This window comes from Quercus robur, chromosome 6 (genome assembly GCF_932294415.1).
Source record: "Quercus robur chromosome 6, dhQueRobu3.1, whole genome shotgun sequence".
Taxonomy (NCBI): Eukaryota; Viridiplantae; Streptophyta; class Magnoliopsida; order Fagales; family Fagaceae; genus Quercus; species Quercus robur.
This window is the reverse complement of record NC_065539.1, coordinates 45,435,882-45,462,936: the sequence shown is the minus strand read 5'-3', so window position 1 is coordinate 45,462,936 and position 27,055 is coordinate 45,435,882. Positions and strand designations below refer to the sequence as shown.

At 35.0% G+C, this 27,055-nt stretch overlaps 2 protein-coding genes across 6 annotated transcripts; one reads left to right on the top strand and one right to left on the bottom strand.

The window, feature by feature from the left end:
• Nucleotides 1-600: 600 nt before the first annotated feature.
• LOC126689008 (disease resistance protein Roq1) lies at nt 601-23,599 on the bottom strand. 5 transcript variants are annotated; one of them, XM_050383978.1, is made up of 8 exons: nt 23,389-23,599; nt 22,192-23,207; nt 19,258-20,362; nt 18,791-19,069; nt 17,241-18,707; nt 16,780-17,157; nt 1,902-4,666; nt 601-857 (listed from the first exon to the last, which is right to left on the bottom strand). In XM_050383978.1, the coding sequence occupies exons 3-5, from the start codon at nt 19,810-19,812 to the stop codon at nt 17,880-17,882; spliced, it is 1,662 nt and encodes a 553-aa protein (XP_050239935.1). In that variant the 5' UTR covers nt 19,813-20,362; nt 22,192-23,207; nt 23,389-23,599; the 3' UTR covers nt 601-857; nt 1,902-4,666; nt 16,780-17,157; nt 17,241-17,879. The 5 variants fall into 5 exon arrangements, with proteins under 5 accessions (XP_050239935.1, XP_050239932.1, XP_050239936.1 ...); XM_050383975.1 differs by lacking the exon at nt 1,902-4,666; XM_050383979.1 differs by lacking the exon at nt 1,902-4,666 and having other exon boundaries at nt 19,258-19,361.
• On the top strand, nt 6,873-12,233 carry LOC126690255 (uncharacterized). Its single transcript, XM_050385375.1, has 5 exons — nt 6,873-7,089; nt 7,663-8,073; nt 9,820-10,023; nt 10,171-10,545; nt 10,657-12,233. The coding sequence occupies exons 1-5, from the start codon at nt 6,873-6,875 to the stop codon at nt 12,231-12,233; spliced, it is 2,784 nt and encodes a 927-aa protein (XP_050241332.1).
• Nucleotides 23,600-27,055: the final 3,456 nt, after the last annotated feature.

Below are 27,055 nucleotides of genomic sequence, written 5' to 3'. Positions count from 1 at the left end.
ATCATGTTCAGCAGCGACTTGAATGATTCAAATTTTGTTTTGAAGGGAAATATTTTTGCTTGGGTATATATCTTATTCGTTACACTTTGGCTTCAACTTGCATTTGTTAGGTTCTATATCATAGCTTCAATGAAACTTATTTTGTGCCGAAATTCCTTGCAAGTGGCTGGACTATCAGATTTATGAATATAGAAAGTAAGCAATTCTAGATATTCAAGTAATCAACTCTCATGTTAGATGTTACCTAGAGCTATGCATTTTGGAGGGAGGCGGAATAATAAAAATGAGACGAGCTTGCTCAATTATGGGTTAGAGTAGATCAATTTAATTGCCATGTTTGCACGTTCCTATATGAATCTTTTTCAAGGACTTTAAATTGGATTAAAATTTATCCAAATTTTAAGGTATTTATCAAATATATTTTTGCTGCCCGTGTATATTTTATAAGAGCTCCTGTTCTTGTCATCCAAGGTTACATTTCAATAGCGCTTTCTTTCATTTTTGGATCAATTTTTTTCTTGTTTATCTTTCCTATCTTTGGCATAAATTTGTGATTGTAATGCAACATCAAAATTGTTCAACTTGGAGTAATACAAGAGATTAGAAATAAAAAGCATATAGTCAATTACATTCTCAAACCAATATCAAGAAAAGAAAAATAAATATTTTTACATTCTTCTTGGTTTGTACTCTACATCCTTGTAAGAGGTTTTGTATGAATGAATGGGGAAACTCAACTGTCAAAATTAGCCTTGTTTACTTCAAGATACATGGCCTCAATACATCAAGAAATGCTTCAAAACCTTTTTTAGCAAGATAAAGTGAACTTTTTGGATGGCAAAGGCTAATATTTTTTCCTGTAAACAAGACAACAAGAGATATAGTCATTGCTCCATATAACAGCCTCTGTAAATGAAAAAAGAAAAAAGAAATGCATAAAACAAACTCTTCTGTTCATAAGCTCAATTGTGGCAACCTCAGTGGCAATTTCTGCATTATCCTATAAATCAGTACCATATCTATATAACATAGAAATGCCCAAGTAGAATTAAAGTTCATCTAGAATATTTTGGGGAGGCCATAACATATACTACTTAAAAATTTTGGGTTAAACTTAGTAATCATTCAAGCAAGAAAAAAATGTCCCCACAAGCTCACCCATCAAGAGCCACAGTTTGGATCTTTAAAATGAACTACAACACATTGAAATATATCATCCACCAGCAAAATACACATCTACATAATCCATCCAAATTTAAGAAAAGAACAAGTACCTAAGGAAAATTAAATACGCATAAAGAAAAAGGTCATAAGGAATTTTTAGCATACCTCATGACCAAGCAACAAAATTTCACACACGGTAAAGAAGTTAAAGAAAAAACACCCCTACTCTTGGAACACAAATTTTACACACACACACAATGACATTTTTTGAGTCTTTAGTCTTGACACATTAAAATACGTACTCACATCTAAATCCATTTTGAAATCAACCCAATTCTTAAAAAGCCCATCCAACCACCATTCATTTGAAACCCCAAAATTCAAACAAAATGTATACCCATAAGGCCATAACATGGATTTACAGTAAGGACACATACACAAGCTCACCATCAAACAGAAAATACTCACTCTCAGTTAATTCCAAAGCCAAGAGACCTATACACATAGCAAATACAAGCAGGCCACTTTCCATTCAATCACAGCAAATTCGACCTTAACCAAAAAGACCCATTTTTTATACCCAAGAAAATAATCAAGCTTTACACTGAACAAAGAACATTCCAGTCAATGCAGTCATCAAACTAATTAAATTTGAAACAAAATAAAAGCCAAGAGTTTTTGTCATTTCTAAAAGGCGAGTATAAAGAGAAAAGACAGTAGAGAGAGATGAGGGGGACCTGGCAGCCACTACTGGTGGTGACACAGTAGTAATCACTGCCAATGGCAGTAGTGAGGGTTCAAGAAGAAGCTCTGCCAGAGGTGAGCTTTAGAGAATGAGAAAACAGAGAGAGAAACTGATATGAGAGAGAGACAGAGTAACTTTAACAGAGGAGGACCACACCGGCAAGCACTGCCGATGGTGATGGTGAAGGACATGGTGGCTGCTAGATGTCCATGGGTATCCCGGGAAAATATCTAATGGAAGAGATTGTGAGGGAGTTTTTGAAATATTGGGGGAAACTGAAGAGATATGAGGTAGATTTGGGGTACCTTATTATTATAATAATAGAAAAAAAAATATTTGAAGAATGAACAGTAGCTCATCTGTTGGAGTGTCATTTTGTGGGTTTACTCTCTATAATAGAGAGTATCTCATGTTTAGAGAGCCTATTGGAGATGCTCTAAGTCAAGTAATACAACTAATTCCACAATTTTGCTACAACTTTATCATATGGCGACTTATGAGTGGTGAAATCATGAACCCAAATGGACTTACTATTTTAGTTCCACCACTTACAACTCTCCACGTAGACAAGTTGTGGCAAAAATAGTAGAAATTGTCATGGCACTAGACTTACTCTAAAAGCAACTATTGAGATTGAAATGCAATACCCTAGTATACTCTATTTGTACAAGATTTGAATCCGTAACAAATAACCATCAAAGATCATATGATAAGAGAAATGTTATGTATACAACACTTTCACAACAAATTATAAGTGACAAATTGTTACGAATTGTTATTGGTGGGACAAAAAAGTAATTTCAGTGATAGGTTTAAATTAAAACTAATGATAACTAATCACCTATGATTTATTGTAAAAAAACTGTGGACATAACACTTCTCGTGTGATAAAGTGCACACCTTTTTTATTTATTTATATAAGTCTAAAATTTTTATGTCTATTTTAGCTTTTTTTTTATTTAACACAATCACTTCTCAAAAATACTCACATCAGATTATGTATTATACACTCTATATTATGTAAATAATCATTTTTTATTATTTTATTATTATTATTTTCATTTAAAATCTCTTTTCCTCCTTTTAGATCTAAATCTCTCGCCTCTCACCTCTCTCTCAGTTGTTGCCATTGTCACTAATCTGATAGAACGCATTGAGATTGTATAGCATTATATCGAATACATTAGCATGTGATTGGAATTGCATTGTATGAGGCATAAGCATATGTTGAATAGGTGCTGAACTGATATGCATGCGCTGAATTGTAATTAGACATGTGCTAAGTTGTATTAGGTCATGTGCTGAATTGTTTTGGCAGTTAGTTAGTGTTAGTTAGTTAGAGAGCAGGGGAGTATAAAAGGGGATTGTAATGTGAAGAAAGGGGAATGCATGAATAGTATCAGAATCATTTCACTAGTTCCTAATTCCATTCCTAATCTTCCATCTTTCGTGAGGAGGCCCGGTTGTCCTTGAATTCAACCAGAAATACTTTTCCTTGTGCTAGCCACAGATTGCCTTAGTGAGTCTTAACAATTGGTATTAGAGCAGTAAGTGATCCATGGCAAAGATAAGATCCACCACTAATTGCGAGAAGATTGCAGCATTGGCTGCCAAGTTTGAGGGACATGATTAAACCTTGATCGAGATGAAGCAGTAATTAAGTGTAATTGCCCAGTTTATGCAGAAGGTTGATCAACGATTGAGTGACACAAAATACGAGTTCAAGAAGAAAACCAGAAAGGAACTCAGAATATGGAAACCTCCATTGTTGTGCGGCTTGTGCCAGGTGCCAAGCTCTTGAGATTAGAGTTTCCTCGTTTTTCAGGGGTAGATTCAGCTTCATGGATTTACAAGTCCAATCAGTTCTTTGCTTATTACAATACCCCAGAACACCAAAAGGTTTTGATGGCATCTTATCACATGGAAAGGGAAGCCTTAATTTGGTTTCAAGATACTAAGAATTTTGGGTCGTTCACTAATTGGGAGGCATTTGTTAAGGTAGTGCACGTGAGATTTGGTGCAACTTCTTATGATGATCCTATGAAGTCACTCACTAGATTGAAGCAGACCTTTCGTCTGTTCTTGCTTTTAAGGGGCAATTTGAAGCTATTTCTAATAGAGTTCGAAGGTTGTCTGAGCCTCACAAACTGAGCTGTTTACTTAGTGGGCTTAAGCATGAGGTGAGGCTCCCAGTGAAGATGTTGAGTCCCAAGACTCTCGATGAAGCCTTTGGACTTGCTAAGATGCAAGAAGAGTACCTCTAGAGTTGCATGAAGTATAGCAAAATCTCCTATAATGGTTTAAGACCATCCATTCTTGGAACTTCTAAGCCTGAGAATAACAACTCCACACCAGAATCAAGAACAAGGGTGCCTTTGTAGAGATTGACAATTGCTCAAATGGAGAAAAGGAGGAAGAAGTGTCTTTGTTATCATTGTGATGTGAAGTGGTAGAGTGGACATCATTGTAAAAGAGCAAAGATTTTCCTTTTAGAGGGAGTACCATTTTTCCATGAATTACCTTCCTTTGGTCCAAAACTTGCGGAGTTAGATGCAAATTGGTTTGTTATATTTCCAAAAGTTCAAGAATTTCTACAAGACACACCTGAGATAACATTGTATGAATTAGTGGGCAGCCCTTCCCCAAGTACAATAAGAATTGAAGGTCGAATTTATGGGCAATGCTTGGTGTAGACACCTTATTTTGTACCCATTTAATAAACTTTAGTCTCCGGTCCCAATGATAAGCTTGACATGTCTACAAAAGGTAATTGAAGTTATTTTGATAGTTTGGAAGTAATCACAACTCAAAAGTGCTCAAATCGCTTTAAAAATGATGCTGAAAAATGACCTTTGCTCACTATTTTGGCCATAACTTTTGATATACAAAATTTTTGAGTGATATTTGTTTTATTGGAAAGTAGACACATCCTGGGCTTCAATTTGAACACAAATTTTGCCTAATTTGGACTTAAATTGAGTGAGTTATGACTTTTTGAAGTTTGGCCAATTGGGCTGTCCGATTTTCTAGGTTTTAAAACTTCACTTTAAGGGCCCAAAACATATTGTTTTGATGTGGGCCAGCCCATGGACCCTTAAGAATATCCAAAGATCATTAAAAAGTTTGAAAACCCTAATTTTAACTTATAAATACTCACCTTATGCCTCCAATCAAAACCTTAGCTAGACAGAGTCATTTTTTAGCCTCCATCTTCTCTAAAACCCTAATTCTCTTTTCTAAAACACACACACACAATACCTTTGCACATTTTTAACAAATAAAAAATCTCTCTTTAGTTAGTTCTAAGGCAGAGACTATTTTCGTAATTTGATTTCTCAAAACCCCTTTTAAAACTAATCTTGTTTTTGAGTTGTGATTGCCTATAAACTATTGAAATCTTCTTTTACCTTGATATCTCATTGAATCTTGTTGTATAGGCACAAAGGGGCTAGTTAAATATCTATCAAGTTTGTATTCCATAACAAGATGAGTCTCTCTTCATGGCTTTTCCTTGATTTGGTTCTTTTATAATTTGTGTTTTTGTTATTCTTAGTTAATTTATATGTTATTCATGCTTTGAAATATGTTTTGTTTTGTTTTGTTTTATTTTGTTTTATCTCATCATTTTTTGATTAGGAAGTTGATATGATTTGATATATTGATAAGTATGTTTTGATATGTTAAGTGTTGCTCTTGTTTGTTGTTAGATCCAATGCATGTCTAGGAATAGATTTTTGTTTTGTTTATCTTTGATATCTTTGTTGTTAGTTTAGGTTGTTTAGTTTTATATTAGAAGCATGTTAGGTTTGGTTTGATTTGATTGTTATTTTGTTGCTTGCTTTAAAATTGTGTTTCTGGGCGTGTATACGTGTGCATACTTATGTATGCGTACGTATACTAGAGGCTTGCATACGCATACTCGTGCCAAGAAATGCAAATTTAGAGTTCTTGCAATTTTGATTTTTTTTCTTAGTTCTAATCCTCTATTTAAGTCTTGTTGAGTCTAATTTTCACATGTTTAGGCCTAGGGTTAGTAGAATAACATGCTTCACATGCTTTGATTGTTGAATTGATAATTAGGGTTTTATCTTGGTTGAATCACATGAACATGTATTGATGCATAAATGTTGTGGTGTTATGAGGTAAGTGAGGTAAGTTGTGCATAATTACATGAACATGCATTTGATTGGGATGATGAGCATGATATGGCTTATGAACATGATGAATATGCTTGGCTAATACCATGATGCTATGCTTGGATGTTTGGAATATGCTTAATGTTAATGCCTTGTTGATGCTACCGTATTGTGATATGCTTGCTACCTTGGATGAGATGAGATAGATGTATGCTTGGGTTGTGATATGCCATGATAGATGAGTGATTAGGTTTTGGGATGATTGATGCCATGCTGATTGTTAGATGTATGCTAGCGTGTGTGTGAGTATAGATACAATGTTGAATGTACCTTTAATAGGGTTAAGACATAAGACACAATGGGAGGAAGCCAACCTTAGGGTTGGGCGGTTTTGGGTGCCTAACACCTTCCCAAGACTGTACCTTAACTCCGAACCCATATCTCTAGTAGTAAGATCAATGGTCCTTCCTTGAGAGGACACTATATATATGGTTCCTAGACCATTACAAAAACTAGGTGGCGACTCCCCTTTATGTCCACACTTGGTGATTCTTATTGACACTGGCAGTACCCACAATTTTCTGGATTATGGTTTATGCTCAAGCTTGAAGTTGGCAATTGATCCCGCCTTAGCCTTTGATGTCAAAATAGCCAATGGAGCCACAGTGAGGACACTTGGTGCTTGTTAAGACCGGCAAGTTCAAGTGCAGGGTCATGACTTTTGTACGGATCTCAATGTGTTTCCTTTAGGAGGGTGTGATTTGGTTTTGCGCACTCAATGGCTCAAAACATTGGGATTAATACAGTGGGATTTCAATCTTCTCACTATGGCATTTCATTGGCAAGGAAAATCAGTGCTTCTTAAGGGATTGAAGCCAAATCATTCTTCCTTTCAAGATGCAAACCAGTTCTTCAAGAAACCCGCTAAGAGAGGCTTGTTGTTGCAGATCACAGTCCAACTCTTTACTGCAGAGCCCAGCCAACCTGTACCTGAAATGGAATCCTTATTGGAAGAATTTGTAGCTATGTTTGAGATTCCTCAAGGTTTGCCTCCATCTTAAGGACATGAGCACAACATTACTCTCATGGAGGGCACTCAACCAATGTGTGGAAGGCCTTACAAGTACCCTTATTTCCAGAAAATTAAGATTGAAAAAATTGTTAAGGAGCTTTTGGAAGTTGGTTCTATTAGACCAAGCCAAAATCTTTTCTTATCACCTGTTTTGTTAGTTAGGAAAGCTGATGGATCTTGGCGAATGTAAATAGATTATAGGGCTCTAAACCAAGTTACTATTAATGATAAGTTTCCCATTTCAGTAGTGGATGAACTTCTTGATGAATTATGTGGTTCTATGATCTTTTCTAAGCTAGATTTAAGGTCTAGTTATCATCAAATTAGAATAAAAGCTAAGGATGTTCCCAAAACTGCATTTAGGACTCAAGAAGGTCACTATGAATTCCTAATTATGCCCTTTGGTCTTACAAATGCTCCTTCCACCTTCCAAGCTCTTATGAATGACATTTTCAAACCTTTTTTAAGGAAGTTTGTTCTGGTTTTTTTATTTTATTTTATTTTATTTTTTTATGATATCTTGGTCTATAGCAAGTCCTTAGCAGATCATTTGAATCACTTGAAGGCTGTGCTTAGTGTTTTGCTTCAAAACCAGCTCTATGCTAAGAGGAGCAAGTGTACCTTTGGCTGTTCTGAGGTGACGTATTTGGGGCATATTGTGTCAAGTGAGGGTGTTAAAACTAATTCTAAGAAAGTCTTGGCAATGCAGCAATGGCCTACTACTAGTGTGAAAGCTTTAAGGGGATTTTTAGGCCTCACTGGTTACAATAGGAAGTTTGTCAGAAATTATGGTCTCATTGCTGCACCTTTGACTTATTTGCTCAAGAAGGATTCCTTTAGGTGGACTGCTGAAGCTGATTCTGCCTTTTATCATCTCAATGCTGCTGTGATGCACCCTCATGTCCTAGCCTTACTAGACTTCTCTAAAACCTTTGTTATTAAGTCTGATGCTTCAGGTGTGGGTATAGGTGCTGTTCTAATGCAAGGGCAGAGGCCTATAGTCTTCCACTGTAGTGACCCAAAAAAAGGGGTCTTGCAATGCATGGAATCTCACATCGCCTAGGAAAGCACATGGGGATGTGCTTATAAGGAGTGACCTCCCTTCAATGTGTAGAGGCCTTTTCCCCAGCGCAACCTGAGGAAGAACAAAACCATGAGGTGTATGGGCCCCAAAGTGGACAATATTTACACAGTTGGGATGGGGTCGTTATAAATGGTATCAGAGCCATGCCCAGGGACGGACCCAGTTACAAGGCAAAGGGGGCCCGAGCCCCCCTTGGGCCCAAAAAAAAAAATTTTTAGCAAGTAAAATTTTTCCAAAATAAAAAAATAGGGGCTTGGGCCCCCCTGACATTTTTGCTCCGGCCCCCCTTCCCCTAGCCCATCATCCGGCATGAACCCCCCTTCCCCTAGCCCATCATCCGGCCAGCTCAGAGCAAAGCAGAGCCCATAAGGCCATAACCCATGTCAATCCACAACAAAAAAAAAAAAAAAAAAAAAAAAAAAAAAAAAAAAAGAAGAGAAAAAATCTCAGCCTCAGCAGTCCAAAACCAAACGGAGAAAGCAAAAACCAAAGGAAAAAAAAGAAAAAAAAAAAGAAAAGAAAGGAAAGTTGGAGACCTAGAGGCGAGAGCTACGAGCGAGAGTGCGAGACGGAGAGAGACAGAGAGGCAGCGGTGTCGCCGTGACGCCGTGACTGAGAGAGACAGAGAGCGAGACGAGAGCGAGACGAGAGCGAGAGAGTCCCTGAGTGCGAACCCAGCTGCTTCGAGCGAGACCCACGCCGCCACGCGAGACGAGATCCACTTGCCGCTGCTGCCGCCGGTTGCCATTTCCCGATCTGCCCAGCCCAGATTCGAGCCTTCACAGAATCACAGTTCACAGAATCACAGGTATTTACTCTTTAACTCTTATCTTTTCCTTCAAATTTCAAAACCTTGTGAATCTGTGATCTGAGATTCTGAGAATCAAAGAAACTGTGCAGTTGTGCTTGTGGTGTTTGAGTGTTTCTTGTTTGTGTTTTTAGTTTTTACTGATAACTGATTTGGTGATTTGGTGCTTGTGTTGTGCTGCGGCTGAACTGAACTGTTTTTTTTTTTTTTTTTGTTTTTGTTTTGGGTTTTTGGCTTTGTGACTGTGTTTGTGGCTCTTGCTGCCTTGCATTATATAGATAAAAGAAATAGAATGATAGATAGAGTTAGATGCTTTGTTGACCGGTAGTTGGAGTGTTGGACATTAGTTGGACATAATAATAGGGGATAGGGAAAAGTGGTGTGGAGTTGCTGTTGGGCAAAGACAAGCGACAGGGGAGAAAACAAAAAAAAAAAAAAAAGAAAAAAAAAAAAGGGGTAAAGTTAAGAAAAGTTTTTGTTAGTAGTGCTTGACTGTCTGTAGTGGGATTAATTGGATATTTGGGTTAGTGGGTCAGAATTAGGAAGATGAAGACAAGAGACAATACAAAGATACAAAAAACATAAAAGATATAAATAAAGGAAGAGACAACACAGAGACATAAATAAAGGCAGTTTAAACACAAAGATATTAAAGGCAGACAAAAGACAAAAAGAAAAAAAATAAATCATATAATATAAGAAATTATCACACAAATTTAAAAAAAATAACGGTAATTCTTATATAATTTTTATTTTATTTGTAGATCATGAAAAAATCAACTACAATGCTTGATTTTTTCAAAAGAAAAGGTTCAACTTCAAATTCTTCTGAAGTCAACGTGGAATTGCCAACAACTAATGTTGCTATTCCAATTCCGGAAAATGCGGATGTTCCAATTCCGGAAAATGCGGATGTTCCAATCTCTCAATCACAATTTCAAAGAATTGACCTTGATTCTTTGGATTATGATCCCGGAACACGCAAACAAATATGGGAATATCATGTTAATCAACGTGATGAAATTTGACGGGCTTACATTAAAAAAGGTCCGCACCAACCTCCTCTAGAGACATTCAAAAAAAGTGGAAAGCAGAATCGTAGTTTTCAAGCTTCTTGGTATAGAAATAATTCAAAATGGCTTGAATATTCTCCTACAACAGATGCAGCTTATTGTCTACCCTGCTTTGTCTTTCATAATCCAAATGTGGTTGTGGGACAAAATACATTTATTGTTGGTGGATTTAGAAATTGGAAAAAGGTTGGGGGCAAAGATTGTTCTTTTCAAGTTCATATAGGAAAAGATCCTAACTCAGCTCATAGAGTTGCTGAGCAAATGTGTAAGGATTTGATAAACCAATCGCAGCATTTGCAAAGAGTAGTTGATCATTTCACTACTGAACAAATTGCAAATAATCGGTTGCAATTGAAGGCCACAATTTTTATTGTGCGATATCTTGCCTTTCAAGCTATAGCTTTTAGAGGTCGAGATGAAAGTTTTAGTTCATTAAATCGTGGGAACTTTCATGAATCATTGGGTATTGTGACTTTTTGGAATGAGAAGGTTGCTGAAATAATAGAAAAAGCTCCAAAAAATACAACCTACACATAACCTAGGATTCAAAAGGAAATTCTACATGTTTTCTCAGCCAAAGTGAAGAAGGCCATTCAGGAAGAAATTGGTGATGCAAAGTTTTGCATAATGGTTGATGAAGCTCGTGATGAGTCCATGAAAGAGCAAATGGCTGTGGTGTTTAGATATGTTGATGCAGAAGGCTTTGTGAAAGAACGCTTTTTTGGGCTTATTCATGTTGTTGACACTGCAGCTTTGACTCTAAAGAAGGGGATATATTCTTTGTTATCTCAATATTGCTTAGATATACAAAATATTCGAGGGCAAGGATATGATGGAGCAAGCAACATGCGAGGTATGTGGAATGGATTACAAGCTTTGATTTTGAATGATTGCCCATATGCTTACTATATCCATTGTTTTGCACATCGTTTACAATTGGCATTAGTAAAAGCATCAAAACAAGTTGTTCCCATTAGTCATTTTTTTCTTACATTGCTTTTTCTGATCAAAATTGTTAGTGCTTCATGCAAGCGCAATGAGCAATTGAAAGTTGCCAATGCTAATGAAATAGCACGTTTGATTGATCTTGAAGAGCTTGAGACTGGAAGTGGACTTAATCAAATTGGCACTTTACAACGACCTGGAGAAACACGTTGGAGTTCACATTTTAGATCAGTTTCTAGCTTATTAAGGATGTTTAGTTCAACTGTTGAAGTTTTACAAAATATAATTGATGGTGCAATTGATGGAGAAAATCGGGCAGAAGGAGAGTCAGCTTATGAAGGTTTAACTTCATTTGAATTTGTTTTCATCTTGCATCTTGAGAAGGAAACTATGGAGATCACTGATAAACTTTGTCAAGCTTTGCAAAGCCAATCTCAAGACATTTTAAATGCTATGCATTTAGTTTCATCTACTAAAGCACTTATCCAAAAATTTAGAGATGATGGATGGGATGGCTTACTCACCACTGTGATATCATTTTGTGAGAAGCATCGCATTGATGTCCTGGATATGAATGCTCGTTATGTTGCGAGGCGAGGTCGAGCTCGTAATCAACCAGATAACGTTACAAATGAGCATCATTATCGAGTAAATATTTTTTATGCTACAATAGATTCTCAACTACAGGAACTAAATTATCGGTTTAATGAAGATGCAATGGAGTTGCTTAGGCTTAGCTCAGCTTTAGAACATCGAGAGGCATTAAAATCTTTTAGAATTAGTGATCTTTGTTTGTTGGTAAAGAATTTCTATCCACAAGATTTCACAGATTATGACAAACAAGTGTTGGAGAAGGAGCTTTATCATTTTGAGCATAATGTAGTCCAAGATCCAGAGTTCAAAAAATTGAAAAGTTTATTTGAGTTGTCTCAATGGTTAGTGAGAACTGAAAATTCAGAACAATACAAACTTGTTTATAGAATGGTGATACTTGTGCTTACTCTTCCAGTTTCTACTGCTACTACAGAGCGAGCATTTTCAGCTATGAAACTTGTCAAAACTGAACTTCGAAACAAAATGAAAGATGACTTTTTGAATGACTCTTTGATGTTATACATTGAAAAGGATATAGCTTCGACATTTAGTTTGGATTCAATAGTAGATGATTTTGAAGATTTGAAAGAGCGTCGAATTCCCTTTTCATAGATGATTGTATAAAGAAACAATAGTGTTTCACATCTTTTGTTTTTGTTAGTAGATTGTATCTTAATATATTAAGAAACAATAGTGTTTCGCATCTTTTGTTTTTGTTAGTAGATTGTATCTTAATATACTAAGAAACAATGATTTTTGGGTATTTGTCTTGGTTGATAATTTATTAATACTATATGGATACGTATTTGAAAAAAAAAAAAATTTTGCTTATCTCTAGCCCCCCCCGGCTTAAAATCCTGCATTCGTCCCTGGCCATGCCCTAGCTGAAAGTATGAGCCCCACATGCGAGGACGCGTGTGCCCGTAAGGGGGGTGGATTGTAGTGACCCAAAAAAAGGGATCTTGCAATTCTTGGAATCCCACATCGCCTAGGGAAGCACATGGGGATGTGCTTATAAGGAGTGACCTCCCTTCAATATGCAGAGGCCTTTTCCCCAACGCAACCTGGGGAAGAACAAAACCATGAGGTGCCCTATTTGTTCAACATGTGTTCAAGTTGCATGGTATGCCCAATTCTATTATAAGTGATCGAGATCCTATTTTCGCATCACTTTTCTGGTCTGAGCTTATAAAGTTGCAGGGTGTTCAATTGACCATGTCTTCCTTCTATCACCCACAGACTGATGGCCAAATTGAGGTGGTAAATAGTCTAGAGTAGTACCTCAAGTCCTTTACTAGTGACAGACCTGCTGAATGGGTTGAGTGGTTGCCATTGTGTTAGTTTTGGTTCATTACTAACTATCACACCTCAACCGAGTGCACTCCCTTTAAAGCACTTTATGGTGTTCCTCCTCCAAAACTCCTTGACTACATCCCTAGTACCACTAAGGTTGAGGCTGTGGATAGGTAGCTGCATTCTAGATAGGAGCTACTTGCTCTTCTGAAGCACAATTTGGTGCAGGCTCAAAATGCAATGAAGCTACAAGCTAACCAACATCGATCAGATAGGGTTTTTGAAGTTGGTGACTGGGTTTACTTAAGGTTGCAACCATATAAATAGCAATCCATTGCGCACATAGCCTCTCACAAGTTGTCTCTTAGGTATTTTGGTCCCTTCCAAGTCATCCAGAAAATTGGAATTGAATTGTATGAGGTATAAGCATGTGCTAAATAGGTGCTAAATTGAAAAGCATGTGCTGAATTGTAATTAGACATGTGCTAAGTTGTAGTCATGTGCTGAATTGTTTTGGCAGTTAGTTAGTTACTTGGTAGTGAGTTAGTTAGAGAGCATGAGAGTATAAAAGGGGATTGTAATGTGAAGAAAGAGGAATGCATGAACAATATCAGAATCATTTCACTAGTTCCTAATTCCATTCCTAATCTTCCATCTTTCTTGAGGAGGCCTAGCTGTCCTTGAATTCAACCAGAAATACTTTTCCTTGTGCTAGCCATAAATTGGCTTAGTGAGTCTTAACATGCTCTGCTTCTTCTTTGTTGCCGCTACTTCTTCTTTTGTGCAATTTGGGTTTCATGACTCGTATGAATTTTTATATATGAGTTTGATGAGTTTGGAATCAAAATTTAGGATGGTTTTTGACAAGTAGCATATAAATGCTTGTCCGTATTTGTAAACTATCCATGATAATGACGAGTAAGAGTATGAACGAGCGTAAGTGGATTAATTCCAGACAACATTCAATGATTGAGTGATAAATGATTGTGAAACCGTTACTACCATCTAATAATGTGTATTTAAATAACCATTATGGACAGTAAAAAGCTGGGATTAAGTGGTCATCACCGAGCCATAACTCCCTCAGTTGTAGTGCAACATTACACAAAGCATTAATACGCGCAGAAGCTATAAAAAGCCAAGAAAGCCAGGTAAATGGGACACACAAAAACACATACACACTTAGATTGCTCTACAAATTACTTATATCTAAAGAGTTTAAACTAATTTAAGCATCAGAGGGTCCTTGGCAGGCCCCAAACTGGTGTCATTATCCACTTAGTATTTTTTCTAAAACAGGATCTTCAGATCGTCCATCATACTGATGAGGTGAAATCGTGCTTCATCAGTTTTGATGAATTTGCAAAGCTTGATGGGCTTCACTGAGTTTGATGATTCATATGAAATTTGTATATGGGCTTGATGAGTTTGGGATCTAAATAAAATATTGTTTTGACAAATTTGCAAAGGTTGTTGGGCTTTCTCTTCTTTGTAATCTGGGTTTGAGATTTAAATTTAGGATGGTTTTGAAGAATTTGCAGAGTTTGCTGGGATTCAAGAGGAAATAGTTTAGGAATAGAGTTAGGGGAAGAGAGATAATCTAATGGGAGAGAGAGAATATGATGGGAGAGGCATGTGGTAATGTGGTATGTGGATGCGAAAGTAGTTCATGATTTTAATTGAAGATGGGGGAGAGAAGAAGTTAAAAAAAAAAAAAAAAATAGTGACTTCACATCATTAAAAAGCCTGAAACAATGAGTGTCAACACCAATCTAGAGAATAATAATGAGTATTATGGGGTGTAGAGTTTATTGGTTATGAAAGGAGATCTTTATTCAAAAGAACATAAAGAAGATCCATTTGGTAAAACTTTTTCCAAATCATGATAATTAATTGCTCTACCAATTAATTCGCACCAAAGAGGGATTAACTTCATTTGATCCATGTAAGGACTTTTGCAAAACACTTAGGATACAAGAATAAAAGGTCTAAAAAGGCAATCAAAGAAATCCGTCCATTCAAAACTCTCAAACCATATACATTCAACCCAAATCTTAAAAAAAAAAAAAAATTTGTCACATCATTGGAACATTTGTACTACTTCAAGAACAATTTATTAAAAGAGTTCGAGTCACAATAGCTAGGGGTGTCCAGATCCGACTAGTGCCCGAAAAACCGACCAACCCGCCCGATGTTGGCCCGATTTCAGCCCGAACCGAAGCTCCAGTCGGTCGGTGGGGGGTTTCCCTTCCAAGAACCGATATCAATGGGTTGAGTGGCGGGTTTGCTTCTCCAAAACCCAACCAACCCGAACCCAACTGAGCTATATAAAAACCGAGAAAAATCTGATAGAATCAAGCTAGATCCAGTGAGATCTTGACCAAATTTGGTTGGATTTAGCCAGATCCGACCAAATCCTAGCAATTTTTAACGAAATTTGTAGAATCTGGTGAAAAAAATGCAGAATCAGGCCAAAAAAATGCAAAATCCGATGACATTTTGCAAATTCCAGCAACATTTTACAGATTCTAGCAACTTTTTTGCAGATCCCAATGATGTTTTTTCAAATCCCCGCGACCGACCAAACCACCGACACTCACCCTCACCCGAAACCGATTGATGCCGCCGGTCAGTTTCGAGTTCCTCCGCCCTCCACCCGACGTCAGCATGTCAAGTCCGAGTTGGGTCCAAAACCGAGCCAGCTAAACCCGTGGATAGGCCTGACTGTGGCTACAAGTAAGCATCACTAAGGATAAGAGGTCATTTTTGTAATTACCTTCATCCCATGCCAAAGAGAATATAAGGATTCTATGTTGCTCATTTTACTCTTATTAGTTGTTAATTTCATCTCCTACTTAATCCTTATATTGTGGGTTTTCTTCCCATAATCTATAAATTAATTGTGACAATCATTGCTATTATTCCTTATATTTTTTACTCACATTATAATAAATCATATCAAGTTTGTGCCAAAGAGATCACTTATGCGCCGATCTTCTCATATAATCTAAATAAAATCCAGAATCATTAATCAAGTTCAATTCTCTTTTTTGTTTTTGTTTTTTCTGTTTTCAATTGAAAAGTGACAATACTCACATTCTCTTAAGATGGTTTTTAATTATATATTTGCTATCTATGCAAAATAATTTTTTTTAAAAAAAAAAAAAAAATGCATTCACCTATTATTTTACTCAAAAAGAAATGTATTAAGCAAAGAAACAAAGAAATGCATTTGCTTATATTCTACATGCTTACAAAATTTTTAAAAAATAAATAACTATTATTTCAATCAAATGTTTAAATTTTAACTTTTTGTAGTGTAAAATTATACATAAAAAATAAGTTTATAATTCGAATAGTAAATAAAATCTGATTGGTTTAAGCCTAAAAAACATGCAATTTAATAATTAAATTTTCCAAATATCCAATAATGCTAATTTTTTTAGTGAGTGTTGTATTAATTGGAACTAAAATTTATACTTTAATTTTTCAAACACCATATTATTCCAACAATAACAAAAACACATTCCATTTCATGACAGATATAGCAAGCTACAGTCTCATCAGGGTGATACTGCCAAAACTCTCTTTCTGCTTTATAAACCGTTTTTAAGGAAAACAAGTACCACAACAAACTTGTAAATCTAAAAAAAAGTTGAAAGAGAGTTATAAAATTAAAAAAAAAAAAAAAAAAAAAAAAATTTTGAATAAGAATATCTTAAGTCTGAACTGAAACAAACCCAATTTACAACATGCACTTTTTATGTATATATGTCTAAAAAACAAACCAAGCACTCAATGTACATTAATAACAGTACCATTAGAATACCCAAAAGCAAAGAGGGTTTGGAGATGTAATACATACGTGTAAAGGGGGCCGACTAGGAGGAGGACCATGAGAAGAAAGAGCGGGAGAATTTTTTGAACTTTGACCAAGATGTTGTCCTCTTTGAAGAAGAACCCAAATGAAACCCATCACCGATGGTTGAGCCTAATGCTGAATCTGTCTCGTCCAAGCCGAAGTCAGACTCACGCTCTCCTGCTTCTGACTCATTTTCTAACGAGCTTAAATCACTCCCATCATTAAGAGGTATAAATGCTGGTAGCTCAGAGACGTTAGGGACCGATAATGACAGATTCAAATCACCATGAAAGCCCTCCAAACCAGATTCAAACCCAGCATTTGTTGTTTCCATTGAATGCCCTAAATATCCTTCCTTGCTGGAAACGCTGTGATCCATATCTGAGCAACAAGTCAGAGTTAGTAAAAGTTGGGGACTCAATGTTATCCATAGCACTCAGAAAGGGCAACTTAGGAAGGAATACCAGATATATGAGGACAACAGATGCATTCTACATGGACCCACATCCTTTGTATTAAACCCTTAGGATTTATTGGCTCATAAGAAGAAGATATTTTATTCCACTTCTCGATTTTACATATAACCTTAACTTCATTCTGTTCAGATAAATTTGAGTCTCTCAAATGCTTTTGCAATTTCCGATGAGATAAAGTAAATAACCACAAATATTTACACCCGAGGATGGAATCATAACGACGCCAAAGGTAGAGAGTTTCACAACAATTGATGGAAAGATAAATCAGGTAGCGACATGGCCGTATTGGCGAAAAAGAAACACAGACAGCAAAAGGTTTTGGAAATTTCCGACCGACCAAAAATGATATGGAATTTCCAAAACTTTGGTGGTTGAATTCCATTGAAATCTCAAATGCTGGTAGTACAAATACACAATCAAAGATCACAGTTTCAGATTCCAAGTCATCAGAGAGCGAGGGAGATGGAGAGACAAAAGGCAGCTGATGCGATAATCCGGTTGAGGACTGTGGATCCGTTAAAATGCCTTGAATCCCCATTCGCTTGAAATTAACAATATTTTCAATAGCCTGTAGTTTACCAAATCTAGTTATATATGTATTTGGGGAAAGGTAATAAAATTGTTTCTTTATAACTGAGAGATAGAGTGAGAGAGACAGATCTGACTCAACATTTTGCCTGATGATTGTTGATCCCACGAACTGCAGTCTATTGCCTCCAAAAGTCTTAAAGATTGTGGAAGCCCTTGAATTTCCCGAAGATGCTTGCAATGCAATACACTAAGTCGCCTTAATCTAGTTAATCTGCTAAAGCTTTTAGGGATGGTAACAATATTTTCGGCTGTTACATGTAGAATTTCCAATGCCGGAAAGTACTGACACTCCACAAAATCTAATTCAATTATATTGTGACTGATGAGTTGAAGACTCTTTAAATTCACAAACCCATATCCGAAAGAGTCATCAAAAGAATTGGAAATTGGTTTAAATATGTTACTAGCAAGACCAAATGATTCAAGTTTTTGCAATTTATAGATGCTACCTGGAACTCGCCTAAGGTTACGACAATCCATAAGGTTTAACTTTTGAAGCTGAGTGAGATACCCAATTGATGAAGGCAATTCTTCGATACCACACTGAAACATTAATAGTGATTTTAAACATTTCATTTCTGGATGAATATCAGGGAACTTCTTAAGCCTTAAGCAGTGTCTAAGATCAAAATGTTCAAGGGAATTCAACTTGAGTCTTCTTGGAAGAGTCTGAAGTTTGCGACAATTACTAAGATTCCAAGTTTTCAGCTTATTGAGAAGTCCAACGGATTCATGAATCTCAACTAAATTTTCACAATATAAAAGATCTAATTTCTCCAAATTTGGAGTCCACAACTCAGGTAATTTTTGAATGGATTTACAGCTACTGAAATTGATTTCTTTCAATATTTCGAATGGGAACTCCTGTAGAAAAAAAAAAAAGTTTTACTTCAAAAAAATTAAAATTAAAATTGAAAAAATCATTATTAAGAAAATTATAATCATACCTGCTTGAATAGCTGCTCCATATTATTGTAACTATGAGGCATGTTGAGGCAGACAAGTTGTCGAGGACAAAAATTGGATGGCAAGGAAAAGGAATAGAAAGGCCAATCAAGAAATCTAATTCCATTTGGGAGATATTCAAGTCGATTACCAACGTAAACATTTTTAAATATAAGAAATTTGATATTTTCCATTCTTCTGAAAGCTTGAGGATGAAGTTGCAACTGTACCGGTACTAGCTCAAGTGACTGCAACATTATGCCTCGAATTTTTTCCGATCCCTAATTGAACAAAATATTGAGTGAACCACACTACAAAATAAAATATTCTAAAATATAACAATCTTGTGATTGTAAAGAAATAATATATTGAGAAACTTATATTTTCTTCTACCTTAATAAAAAAAAAAAATTATTTTTCTTCTACCTTGTTAAAAAGAGGAAAAAAAGTGAAAAGGAAGGAATTGTACCGTATTTCCAATTAGAACATTACAAGCATCCTCATAACGCCATATCCTAGTAAGTTCTCCAGGCACTTGTGATTCTTGAAGAGCAATTTCCTTTCCCATTTGTTCTACCAAGTCGTGCATCGATAAGATGTCATTCCAATCAACAGTTATGAGACACTTATCAATAAGTTTTGCAATACCAAAATTTGGATATAAATCACAAGCCTTTAATATATCTAGAACAAAATCTTTTTTTCGCCCCTTCAAGAAACATGCAATATCGAGAAAAATATCTCGTTCAATTTGGTCCAATCCTTCATAACTTATTTTGAGTCTATTTAGAATTTTTTTGTTTGGAATCTTTTTATACTTCTCTAATGCACTTTCCCATTCAAGTAAACTTCTTCCACGCAAATCAGAACCTATTATTTTTAGAGCTAATGGAAGACCATAAGCAAAACGTATAATCTTCTCTGCCAATTGCAAATAAGTTGTCTCAGGTTTGTTTGTTTCAAAAGCATATCGAATGAAAAGTTCCTTAGCATCATCTGGACCCATTTTGTTAACCTTATACATTAAAGTTCCTTTCCCAAAAGCAGTTAGCACATGTTTGTCTCTTGTTGTTATTATAATTCTACTTCCAGGAGCAAACCAATCACATTTTTCAAGCAAAAAATCTATTTGGCTTGATTCATCCACATCATCAAGGATTAAAAGAACCCTTTTAGGTTAAAGTCTATCAATTATCACATTAATTCCTTTGGATATGCAACTCACTTCCAATTTTCTATCTCCTGAGATGTCATGAAGAAGTGTCTTTTGTAGTTGAATTATTCCTTCGTTTGTCCTTGACCTTTCTCTAATATTTTCTAGAAAACTGCTTCCTTCAAAACAATAAGCAATTCGATTATAAACAGCTTTTGCAATTGTAGTTTTACCTATCCCTCCCATTCCATGAATCCCTACTATGAGAACATCATTTGAGTTTGTATCTAAAAGCAATTCTACGGCCTCTGCATGAGAATTTACTCCAACTGGACATTTAGCAACAAATAACTGCGTATGACTTAATTTAATACTTGATATCTTTTCAATAATTTTTCAGATAAATTGAGGTTCAGGGTAGCTGCAAATCAGATAACATAAGAACCATTTGTATTAGCTACAAATATAAGTATGAAGATTCAAGATAAATTCAAGGTATATAATTTTGTGCATTACAACTACTAGTAACACAATTTTAAAGACAAATTAAAGATGTATAATTTTGTGCATTACTATTAAGTATTAACACAATTTTAATCTAAGTGAAATTCATGTAAGTTATAAATTTGAGAATTGTCATTAATTTAAAGGTTTTTTTTTTTTTTTTAATATAAGAAATCAGTTTTAGCCGTTTGGCAAGAAGTTGAATGGAACTCCCTTGGGTGGGCAAGGAAGCATTTTGCATGCCCACATGTACTACTTGAATAATTTGTAGATGTTATGACTTTGTAGACTAATTACCTTAATAGTTGAAAATATACTTTGTAGCCTAATCTATATATATCTAAAAGTTGAAACATAGTGTTTAATGTTGCTGCACTCCTGTTGAGCTACATTAGCACCACATCATCAACGAATTTTCAATAGTTTCTTTCTCCTTTTAAATTATTTTTCTCCTTATTAATTTCCCACCATATAATTACACATTCTTCAACATTTCCTTACTTCTACCTTTTTATCTCCCCACTACTCTATACCTTAACCTTATAATTTCTCTATCTCCTCATCTTCTTTATATATATATATATATATATATATTGTTTCTTTTTTTTGGTGGATTTTTAATTCTTTATTACACCTCTAATTTAGATTGATGAATTTGTTTAACTCTACTTTAGGTTGACATGATTTGGTTATATTCTAATTTTTTATCCTTTTTATTTTATTTTCTTTGTTTGATACATGTTATCCTATGAAATTACATAATGATTTAATGTTATTCTATTACATAGCATGACTTGTAAAATTTTGTATTTACAACTATATATTTTCTTTTGAATATTCTTCTACTCATCTTCTTTTATACCATTTTTTTTATTTGTCTCACATTCTCTTCCAAAAAAAAAAAAAAAAGATGATTGCTCTCTCTCTCTCTCTCTTTCTCCCTTATTAATTCTTTCTTGCAACTCTACTTTAGATTGATGAATTTTTTGTTTTATTTTTTGTGTCTCTACTTTTGGATGATACACTTTGGTGGTGTATTCTTTGAGTTATTTATCACATGTACTCTCTACCACTCTTATAGTTTTGGTTTGAGTTAATTTTTAGATATTTTAAAAGTGAAAATTTGAGTTTATATCAAAATATAATCTTCATGATTATGTATTTGAATGTGTTTATATATTATTTGAGTAATATCAATTGTAAATTTGTGATGAGGTTTGGTTATCATGATGATAATCTTCTTAAGAGAATAAAAATTCAAATAATTAATTTTGGAACTTAAAAATTTTAGTTATAGGAAAAAAAAAAAAAAAAAAACCATAACACACTATACAAAAACTTGAATTATATAGATCACTTAAAAAAGAATATTATTTTTATCTTTTATCTTAAAAAAAAAATGGAATGATATCAATCAAATGCACCTAAATTTTTCCAAAAAAAAAAAAAAACCTCAGAATAATAGAATGATATATTTGTAGAAAAAAATAATTTTAGAAATAGTTTAACTTTTAAAGAGAACAAATTATCCCTAATACATTTTAGAGAATAAATTATACATTATACCATATTACAAAATAGTTACATATTTCCATACATTGGGTGAGTTTGCGACTAGTTACCCTAATAGTCGAAAATATTAATATTATCAGGAAAAAATACTAGCACAATTTGGCATATGGCAGTTATACAAACCATTAATGTATAGAACTAATTAAAGCATAAGGCTCATTATTAGATGCATACCTATCCTCCTCGTAATGAAATCCAGACAGGTTAGCCGCTTCAGTTAGAGCTGTTCTCCACTTCTTTACCTTCTCCTTGAATTTTTCTTCATATTCAATCAACGCATGTTTACGTACTACTGATGGATCCACTTTGTAAAAAACTGGTAAAATCACCTGCCCAATTTTCTTACACTCAAGAATCTTGACAAGTTCATCTAAACACCATTTGGAAGATGCAAAGCTTTTAGAAAATACAATAATTGAAATCATTGACAATTCGATGGTTTGGCAAAGTTCTTCGGATATATTTTCTCCCTTCGGAAGGTTATAATCGATGAAAGTTTTAAAACCCTCCCGACATAAAGCCTCATACAAATAGCCCGTAAAACTATTACGAGTATCTTCACCTCGAAAACTTAAGAAAACATCGTATTCCCATCGGGGAGTAGAAGAAGAAGAGGGGTCTCTATTGGTAGGGAAAGCCATAAGATCTATGAGCAGAAGTTGTGAATATCTCAATGAGGAGATGAGAAGCAACTAAAGAAGTGTTAGAAATGGGAATGGTAGTTGGTAAGAGTTGAGGAAGTTGTGTAGTGGGTACTAGACGGGAGAAGGTATATGAAAATAGGAATGAGTCAAGTCAACACACGCAAATAGCACTTCAAAAATTACGAGTGGATTGGTTTTAAAACAGAAAGTAGGGAGATCCCTCTTCCACGAAGTTTCCATGGTGCGATCCTTCGAGCAGACTCTTCACTCTTCCGCTTATCTTTTCAAGAAATTTGAGGGGAAAAGGAAATGACAAAACAATAAGCTTAAGGCCCTGTTTGGTTTGGAGGTCACTCATCACTCAAATCTCCACACTCAATTCTTATAACTCTGACTCAAATATACCCATAACTCTGCTTGGTGGGTCGTTTGGGTGGAATATCTCAATGGGTTTTCCAATTCAAAAACTCAGCTTTATGTCACTCACTGGATCCCACAAAAATTTTTGCAGAACAGGTGTAGAAGATCGATGAATATGAAGCAGATCTGAAAAATAAATCAACAACAAAGGGTAAGAAACATTTGTTAGAAATTCCCTTATGTGAAGTAGTAGAGAGAGATATGATCAAACTTATAAAATGAGAACCAGCTTCGAAAAAAAAAAAAAAAAAAACCAGACCCAGATGCGTGAAGAACAGAGCAGATGATTTGAGAAAACTTTTCTTACCTTTCGGTACATGAACAGAGCAATATGCGAAAGTGAAAAGAGAAAATGAGAATGAATGAGGTGATTGCAGCTGAAATTGAGACTTGACCTTCGGCTGGGACCCACTTTCCTTTAGTTATTTACAACTTTACCACCATCACCCGTAACTCATGATCCCTGGTGCGATCCTTCGAGAAGACTCTTCACTCTTCCGCTTATCTTTTCAAGAAATTTGAGGGGAAAAGGAAATGACAAAACAATGAGCTAAATATTCTTACTTTTTTCACAACGCGCAATTGACCAAAGACTTCGTCTATATAACTATATTCCATCACCGTTCACGCGTAATTACTACCGTGTCTAGTGACATAATTTTTTTTAACTTACATGTATTTTTAAAAATAATTGTTTGTCTTGGTTTCAAAAAAAAAAAAATAATAATAATAATAATTGTTTGTCTTTCGCTTTGATGGGTATATTCTACATAATAATAGTATTAATCGATGATGTATAAGAAAAATAATACTTAAATACAACCATTAATTAACTGGATTCGGCCCATCACGTGAAAAGATACACCCACTAAAAACTAAGGGGCTGTTTGGATTGGCAATTTCCATAACTCAATTCTCAGTTTCCAAAACTCATAACTCATAACTCAAAAATGGTGGGACCCATAGCAAAAAAGTTATTTGGCAAACGATAACTCTGTTTCCATAACTCTGTTTCTATCATTCAATTCTCTGATTTTTGAGTTATGAGTTATGGAAACTGAAAACAACCAAATCTGTTTTCAGTTTCCATAACTCATAACTCAATGGCAATATTGTAATTAAACACACATAAGGGACCCACAGCCGTAACTTTTGACCACCTTTTGACTTTTTTTTTCTTTTCCTGTGTTGGCTGTTCGGTTCTTTTTTTTTTTTTCCTGGGTTGGTTGTTCGGTTCTTTTTTTCTTTTTCTTTTTTTTCTTTTTTTTTCTTTTCCTGGGTTGGCTGTTCGGTTCTTTTTTTTTTTTCCTGGGTTGGTTGTTTGGTTCTTTTTTTCTTTTTCTTTTTTTTTCTTTTTTTTTCTTTTCCTGGGTTGGCTATTCGGTTCTCTTTTTCTTTTTCTTTTTTCTTTTTTTTCACTGGGTTTAATGAGTTTGGGTACTGAAAAAAAAAAATGAAAAAGCTGCACCGGTGACAGTTATGGGGCCCACAAATAGTGTGAAAAATATTGAGTGATGGGAAGTGAGTGATGGTGCCAAACAAACATGGTATTTTAGAGTGATGAGTGATGGAAATTGAGTGACCAAAAAAATGAATCCAAACAGCCCCTAAAGAATTGATGTTATAGAGGCCAACCTAATTAGACAACACGCCTCATTCCTGAACGAGGTCCAGTATGTAATGTAACACTAAACTTCTTATAAACTTTGAAACAATGACACAAAGTTTCTGATTGTGGGTCAATCATCATATTATTATGTAGTTTAAATTTCTCTAATAATATTAACTAATATTTTATCGGAGTGTGAAGAAAACCTTAGAAAAAAAGGAGACAGAAAGCGAGTTATTAACATGATTTGGCACTTGAGGCCTACATCAGTAGTTTTAGTATTTTTTTTTTTTTTAATGACTTAAACTTTGAGAAGAATTTGTAATTTGTCATAAACAAAATTATACGAAAAATGGGAGAAATTCAAGAATTGAACACACCAAAGTCATTATTATGTGGGTGTATCAAATCCCACTGGTCAGATATTGATGATTTTTAAGCTGCTCCCAATTTTGGTTACCAGTATCTCAATCTAGATCTTAGGATCTTAAATCCTACATCCTTAAAATGTCATGGATCTCACTATGATCTTTACTAAAGTGGGATCTATGTGGGATTCTGATTCGGATCTTAAGATCTTATAGGATTGATTCCATAGCAATATTAAAAATCTTGTGCTATAAAAGAAAAATTCAAAAATTTTTTTTTTTTGCTGATTTGGGTCTCTAGATGGAGCTCAAAGGCCCCAAACTGATTTTTTTTTTTTTTTTTTTTTTTTAAAGTAATAAACATATCAACCTAGTGGCTCCAGCCCAAATTTTTTTATAAAAAAATTGCAACAAAAAAAAAAAAAAAAAAAACCAAGTCTCACATCACCTTAATGGCTTAATCTAATCAACAAAATCAAAGAAGATAAAAGAGAAGAGAAAAGACCAGAGAGTAGAGAGCGAGTTTGAGCATGGTGGGGCTGCTATGAAAAAGACTATTGACACCGATAGTGAGTTTTTTTTTTTTTTTTTTTTTTTTTGGGGGGGTAATTTTGGTGTGGATTAGTTACTTAATTTCCTAACATTAGGGTTGACAAAATTTGACACAACACGAAATTAGCAGATTATGAGTTGAGACTTAACGGGTTCATGTCATTGTAAACACAAAATTTCTCAAGTTTGACTATCAAACAATCGAAAGTGCTTCACAAATATAAATTTGTGTCGAATGAATAATGAATACAATTTTATATTTTTGATCCTTTTACAAAAGACTTATCATCTAATTCTATCTTCTTGTGATCTTAACTCAAACACAAAATCTTCTCTACTTTGGTTGGAAGATTGATTGAATAGTCATTACAACAAATCTATGGCTATAAGCTTGTGTACGGCACCGTGGTACCCAGATCCAGTTGGGCCTTGGATTCAGGCCCAGCAGCATGGCCCACATCTCCAATCTCTTTCTACTCAACTTGCACAAACTACAAGCCCGAGTTTCATCACCTGACCATTGCTCGGCAAAACGTTCTTGAATAATAAAGAAAGACTAACGTCCGAACACACCATAGCATGCTCAGCAGTTCCTAGGAAACATCACTACCGAGCATTCCTACTTGAGTTGGAACCAAGTTCCAAAGCCACATTCGCCACATTCCACCCCCACCTAAACACCCACTTACAACTGATGATATTGGACCCCCAATTGCACTAACTATGGCTGTAATCATGGTTTCTCCACTAATCCAGAGCTATAAATATGAGAAGATGGAAAGGGAAAATGTTGTTGAAAGGTTCTCAAAAAATAGAGAGTAGAGAAAAAGAGTGATTCAGAGAGAGAGAGAGAGAGAGAAACTACGTTGAGTCTCTGTGCCGAGAACGACCCAAAGTATGAAATCCTAAGCCCACTTTACAAGTAAGTTGTGAGCCCAAGTAAGGTCAGGCCCAACAATCTCACTTCCGAGACGCACAACTTGTTAGAGATTTGTTGTTCTTTAAGTTCTTCAAGTTCTTTGAAGATTCTTCAAATGTGATTTTTGGGTAAAAGTTTTTCAGGACTTTAGAGGCTTGATCTATTGAGATTCAATTATCCATTAATTCTTAATAGAAAATTTATCTTTATAATTTAGGGCTCAAATGACATATGGCAAATTTTAATTCACCAATGTGATGTCAATTTAAATAACACATGTCAACACACATATAGCATAATGCCTTGAATGAATTTTAAGTAGCGTATATATAGGAGTTAGGCAAACCTTAACGAGGCTTATAATATACATGGGCTTCTTTGGCCATTACATTAACACACATAAACCTAATGTCTTTAACATTTCTCCTCAAACTTAAGATAGCATGTTTGATAATGCCTTGAGTTTGTAATATAAACTCATGAAGATGCCTTAAGTGATGCATTGGTAGTGACTATGAATGACCGG